The sequence below is a fragment of the Orbicella franksi genome, chromosome 5 (genome assembly GCF_964199315.1).
Source record: "Orbicella franksi chromosome 5, jaOrbFran1.1, whole genome shotgun sequence".
Classification (NCBI taxonomy): domain Eukaryota; kingdom Metazoa; phylum Cnidaria; class Anthozoa; order Scleractinia; family Merulinidae; genus Orbicella; species Orbicella franksi.
In genome coordinates, this window is record NC_138149.1 from 9,511,986 (window position 1) to 9,518,560 (window position 6,575).

Consider the following 6,575-nt stretch of genomic DNA (forward strand, 5'->3'; position numbering starts at 1 on the left):
GGTGAAATGAAACTGATGATGAAATTTTGCCTGTGTTTGCACAAGTTCTCTGATCTTTGAAATTTGTTTTCACTCGGTCCAATGGGAAATTGTTTTCGTTGTTATTTCAGGCAACTATTTATGTATTTAGCTTTAAGAAAATGTAAAAATGACTGTAAAATTCGTAAAATTATTCTAGTACCAGATTTTTGTCCACTAAAACCTGAAATTGCGCGATTTTCTATCGAATTTCGTCTTAACTTCTTTTAGGTCTACCTGTTCTAGTTCGTTGTCGGAAAAAAACGGTTGTACCGTTTTTTATTGTTTTCTTTGTGCAAGGGTACATGCATCTAAACTGAAATACAATTTGACATAAAAAAAAAAATCTGCCAAGAAACCCTTAGATGAGTCTTCTTGAATTCCCTGATGTGTTCAAGTGTACAATTTACAACACTGGCTTTTGCAGAGTCCTTGTAATAACGGTCAACCTCTCCTTTAGACGTTCTTTTTGATTCTTGAGGTGTCGTTCCAGCCTTTGCGCCTCCCTCAGAAGTTCGTCTAGCCTTGCAGGACAAAACGCTTCAAAAGATTCGCCCTCACTGAAAAACGGCAATAGAAAACACCATTGTTGCTTCATGCAAGTGTCATTTTTTAATGGCTTACGTTCTATGTGGAAAAATACTAGCAAAACAATCCTTGGATATTAAATAAATGTTACCTTCCCCAGCAACTTTTCGCATACAGCGCATCCACACCCTTTTTCTTATGGCAGATGAACCAGGAAAAAGATTACATATAATTTACTCGTGGCGTATCAAGACCGTGCTCCTGTCTGGTTTAATAAGAGTTCTGCCACTCGACCTTCTTAGTGGGATGGTAGTCGATCGTGGACAACTGTGAACTTTCAGACGTTTTAATACGCCAGAAAACACCGGGCCTGGGTTGTTCGAAAGGTGGATAAGTTACGCTGTCTATCGGATTAATCACTATCCAGCTGATAGCGTAGTTTGTTTTGTCAACACTTATCCACTGGATAGCGATTTATCCACTGGATATCGTTATCCATCTTTCGAACAACTGGGACCGGCCTAGTCATTCAAAGAACGAATGGCGCTGTGCGCCCGAGAATATCCACTATACAGTTGATAACACAGTTTGCCAACACTTACTTCCACTGGATAGCGATTTATCCGATGGATAGTAATATCCAACTGGTCCCGGCCCGGGTAAGCGATGTAAAAATGGTGCAGTGCCTAAGATCACAATACAGCTCCGATTTGCGCTTGAACCCGAACCCTTTTGAGTCTGAAAGGGCTAAACTCCCGCGAACTAAGAACCAGTCAAAAAAGATATCTTTGCGAAACAATGGAACCTTATGGCTAGAATCAGGAAATTATGAAGACACGATTGATCATCGCGGTTATGTACACAACTTGAGCAGTTGTGGTATTAAAGCCTGAAAAAAATTCAGGCCTGAACAGGATTTGAACCCATGACCTCTGCGATACCGGTGCAGTGTTCTACCAACTGAGCTATCTGGGAGCTTTAATTTCACAGCTACTTAAGTTGAGCTTATCACTGCGATGATCAACACAGGTTTCTCCGCAGTTCAAATATATGCTCTTTCATATATCCATTTATAATCAGGAACTTACGCGAAAGGCTGTGCCCATTTCAAATACACCATCTTCATGTCTTGGCCAAGTTCTACGGTAAGAGGAAAAAAGTGTCAGCCATTACTAGCTAATAAACACAAAGACGGGTTTAACCTTTAGAATACGTTCTCAAAAACGTATCCTTTAGAACAACTTGCTTTTAGTAACCGTGGTAACAGAGGCAACTAATATTAAACATTCCTGATTACGGCTCACCTCGTAAAACAGCTTCGAGCCTTGCTTTATCATCACTGCTACCCGGTTCACTGGGATTCTGGTGCAAGAAGGAACCTTTAAACATGTAAAGGAACAGAAACGTTTTTATGCAAAATAAAGCATACAAAGTAATTTGCACACATTTGAACACTCTCCTTTCTTTCTTTCTCTTCCTGGTTTTTAAACTAACATGTCACTTGTAATCTCGATGAAGCCGGTTTTTTTTTATAGAGACCTAGTCATACTGTAAAGGTTTATGTACTGTATCTTTTCATATAATTTATTCAGACCTCTTTTCTGGTGGTTTCAGTTGTTTACAGGATAGATATGTTACGGAACAGTTTTAGGTATGGAAAAGGGAGTATAATTAAGTTGATTCCAACAACACATTAATCGTAAAGCAAGTTGAAGGGTTGTTTTGCACCGTGACCTGCTCCTCGAACAAAGTAATCGAACAAGAAATGTATAAGGGCGTGAAAAGTATCATGCTTAGAAGAGCCTTTTTACTAGAATCTTCTCTATTTGTTGAGCTTACAAAAGTCAAACTGAGCTCTCGAACTACTCTTTCCTACAACTCGTTTCTGAGGGGTTGTTTAGTAACTTTAAGTTCTGCTTGTACAAAGCAAGTGAGTCAACACCATTATTAAACACCATCTTCCTTGGTCGTGTTTTGGACCACTTGTTATAGGAGATATAAAAAGACACTGGAATTAATTAAGGTAGCAGGACATATCCTGCTCACCAACGGAGCTAACTTCTCCCGAAGCCGCTGTTATACGTTATCTGTGAGTTAAATCACTATCCAGTTTCTCCAGTGGATAGCGTATTAATCGTGTTGTCATAATTTATCTCCTAAATAATTAATTATCTTAGTGAGCCAATTCAATAGGCCATTTCCGAATAACCTTTCGCCTATTTCTCAAAGCGAGTCTTGGTGCCCATCCTTTCATATGAAATTGAGATTTCATTCACATGCAAATTAAACTCATTTTCTCATAATGGTTTTGCACCAGGTCTCGCTTTGTCGGAGAGGCCTAAGGCAACTCGGAAATTTGGCTACCTTTTGGCACTGGATTTTTCTGACCTCCTTGCTGCACATGTGATGTCATATGATCTGAGGGATTCATCTGATTGTCGCGATCTTGTCCGGTCATCTGTGAAAGTAGCGATAAATTAACCAGTTCGAGTGCAATTCTTGCATACTGTAAGCTTTATGACACACTACAGAAAATTATCCTGATATATTCTAAGCGATCTATCCAGATAAGCTGTGTGTAGTCACTTTTTCCGATCCCTCTTACCAAGGGAATATTGAATCATAACTGATAAGTAAATTTCGCTGGATGGTAAGTTGAAAAGCGGGTGCTATGTTCGCGCAAAAACCAAATGTATAAATTCGAAATACAATGGAATTCCGCCTCACGGTCACCTCGTTTTCACGGCCACTTTATTTTGTCCTGGCGAACATTCTGGCCACATTCTGAAATCCCAAACTGTATAATCTTTTATAATTATATTATACGGCCACGCAAAACAGTTATGTTCACCTTTACACTGATTCCACTTTCAACTTTTTAAAAATCATCTCCACTCCGGATGCTTATTAAAGAACAGTTGTTTAGAAGTGCAATTGTCATATATCTGTTAAGACGTCACCCAATTTAGATCAGTCATGGGGTTAGACCCTACCCCGTTATACGACCACTCGGCATCCCGTTAATACGGCCGAATATTTATGGCCCGTTGGTTCCTCTGTATTTATACCGGTAAACTTACTGATCAATTCTTAACAGTCAATGAGAGCGAAGAACTTTCAAGTCAGTGTTTTGTCGCCATTGCTGCGGTGAACATTGCTCACTCAGTGACATTATCAGTAAATGTGGCTTGAGTAATTTCTTTACTGAAATCCTAGAGAGCGAGGAATTCTTGGTTGAAGAGTTAGGAGGTTAGTTCCGCCAACTCAGTGATATTACCGGTCAACGCAGTTTGAGTCGATATTTCTTTACTGAAATTCTAGGCAGCAAAGAAAACACTGGGGAAACTTTTGTTGAAGAGCTGAGTCAGGTTAACAATAACCTTACGTGAGTTGGATGTGTTCCTTTATGTTTCTTCGGAGGCTCCGGTTGTACAAACGTCTCTTCGTTTCGTGCTGGTCCTTTGTCGTGTTGTACCGTCCTCTTTCGCGAATCTGCTGGACTGAGAATCTCGCTTGCTGGTTCAAAGCTCATGTTTGCCCCAAATCCTAACTGAAAATCGCCATTATTGCAAGCATCCAAAGGCTTCGAGGACATTTTGAGACTGAAAACAATTTCGAGAATCTAAAGTTAAGCTTAAGCTTAAATCAATTCTTACGCCTTAAGCTGAAGCTGAGTATGTTAACTCTGCAAGAACAACCTAAGCATAGAACAGCTCAATTAAACTTAAGTTCTTAAAACCTCTGTACTTCAAAATGAAAATAAGCCAGTTTAAAACGCGAAGCCAGAGGTCTCTATTTTGCTTCAGTCACTAGTAGTTTTAGCTAAGAACTGAAGCAAATAGCTGTTAGACAAATGCTCAGTTCAGTTAATAACTTGACGATGCCATACCTTTCCAAGATTACTTTGCAAATTGAAAAAAATCGGGTTTTGGAAAGTGACTGCCTTGATAAAAATTTTCTTTTGCCTTGCAAACAATATATGACGTCGTCAGCTCGTTTTCCCGCCAAACGCGCGGGTTGCAAACATCCAAACATTTGAGGATGGCGGAGGAAGGCTAGGGTGTTCGGTTTGAGAGATTTCCTCCGTCGGCGTTCGTTTTCTCTCCTTTACTTAGAATTTTGGTTTTTGAAGTCGTTTTTATGCAATCCCACTCTGAAGAGCTTGCATTTTGATTCACTAGGTTCAACTGCATTAAAACTGATCATAATACTAACCCCCCTCCCCCACGTGTCTTTTATGTTTGCTTGAACCATGCAAGGGATGTAATGTGAAATGAACGCACTAGTTGCATTTTTCTTATTCCAAGGAATTTCTCTCGATGTTTGAGCTGCATGTAACGCAATGCACTGAAATTTAGGCGCCGTACACACTATACGACGGAGAAATTTGAAAACGGTGTTTTCACTCTGATGATGCATCAAATGTTTTCCGTCCACACTACGCCAGAGGAGTTTAAAAACGCATTAATCAACGGTCATTTTAGATTCGTGTTTGAGGAAAACTCGGGCAGGGAAATCACGTGATTATCAAATTCCTCCAGTTTGAAGAGCGTTTTCGAAAAGTACCGTTTTCGTGACGGATTTATTGAGTGGACGGGAGGCCTAACCGTAAAAGTGAAGCTTCGTGTTCATCTTTCTCCAGGGTATTGTGGACGCTGCTTTTGTGAAGCTAACTCAAACGATAATACACCTCACTTCCCGTTTTGCACCATTTTATTTGTCCATTCTTGAAGAGAAGTTGTTCGTGAGAACATTTTTAACTTAAAGTTGATCTACAAACTCCAGTATTCTACTGCTCAGCAGAGTAAATGCCATTCTCAACCCCAGTACTACTCGTTCGAGGCTTTAGAGAAAAGAATGGGCAAATGCAGCCAAAGTGACACACGGCTGTTCCTCATGTGCAGAAAGCAAGGGCTTGTAGAACAAAAATAATAATTTGCCGTGGTGTAAACCTTAATTGTAGTATGGGTGAAGTATTTTTAATTCTGGGACAGAAATTAACAAGGAATTTACTCATGTCGCTAAGGGGCTATATAGCCAGCCAGTTAATTTAGACCACAGCAAATATGTATTAGGTATAGTTTTCATGCGAACGTGTACTGTAATATCACAGTATGTGAATAATAACATACAGATACAACCCCTTATTACATAACTCAGTAATTAATTCTGCAAACAATAAGTTTCGTTAATACAGTTATTTAACGTAACATACCCGAGAAATTATTCCCCTATAAATTAATTATTCACGTTTTCGATTCTCAGCTACCGACGTTCCTTCCATAACCACCGTTTCCGATTACTTTACAACGCAATATTCACCTATCGTTAATTGTTTACATAAATAATGAATTATCTGAGAACAATTTCAAATATACCAAACAAATTGGTACCTCCTAGAGTCAAACCAAGTCTTCGGATGATGATTGAGCAGTATTTTCATGTGGCACTGTTTATTATGATGTACAAGCCTAGTGTCTGAGGATATAACCGTGGTACGTGACCATTCAAATGAAAGATATTGCAGGGTAGAATTTTTAGAATATTTTTAACTTTCTGCTCTCAGGAGGTAAAGGATTTTATCTGAGCTTCATTCAGTTTTCAATATTGATAATCACATCTGGTTATGTCCACTTAACCCTTTCAAGAACCGACTTCAGATGCTTGAAGGATACAGGCCTTCGATAAAGAAACCTTTCTCGAAATGCTGATGAAAAAGTTAACAAAACACAACCACACCTTACCAACAATCGATCTAAACTGCTTCAAAAAAATATAAATAAAAATAATTGTCCTTTGTTGTTCAATTTTTTCCTGAACTACTGTTACAGGAAACGTGGCTTAACTTGAACCTGTAAAGGTTTCAACAGTTAGAATACCGTGTGTTCCAGTATGTATATAGATATATTCCTTTGGTTATATTTCTGGAAGGACGCTGTCATTATACTGAAGACAAAAAAAAAACATCCGTTGAGTTTCTACATAATTTTAGTATAAATCTACTGGCGTTCTATAACGAATAACGTTCT

The 6,575-nt window shown here is 38.9% G+C and overlaps 1 protein-coding gene across 1 annotated transcript; it reads right to left on the reverse strand.

Moving 5' to 3' along the window:
* Nucleotides 1–251: 251 nt before the first annotated feature.
* Nucleotides 252–4,238, reverse strand: LOC145487337 (uncharacterized). The gene is made up of 5 exons (XM_081466100.1): nucleotides 3,932–4,238; nucleotides 2,935–3,004; nucleotides 1,851–1,925; nucleotides 1,635–1,686; nucleotides 252–578 (listed from the first exon to the last, which is right to left on the reverse strand). Exons 1-5 carry the CDS (start codon nucleotides 4,139–4,141, stop codon nucleotides 425–427), a joined length of 561 nt encoding a protein of 186 aa, XP_081322226.1. The 5' UTR covers nucleotides 4,142–4,238; the 3' UTR covers nucleotides 252–424.
* Nucleotides 4,239–6,575: the final 2,337 nt, after the last annotated feature.

Bases quoted from the DNA above. Each gene is read 5' to 3' on its own strand.
- LOC145487337 (XM_081466100.1), bottom strand. From the start codon at position 4,141: ATGTCCTCGAAGCCTTTGGATGCTTGCAATAATGGCGATTTTCAGTTA. The intron at 3,005-3,931 runs GTAAGGTTATTG...CTACTTTCACAG, and splicing joins AAGGAACACATCCAACTCAC to ATGACCGGACAAGATCGCGA. The intron at 1,926-2,934 runs GTCAGAAAAATC...ACATGTTTAAAG, and splicing joins ATCACATGTGCAGCAAGGAG to GTTCCTTCTTGCACCAGAAT.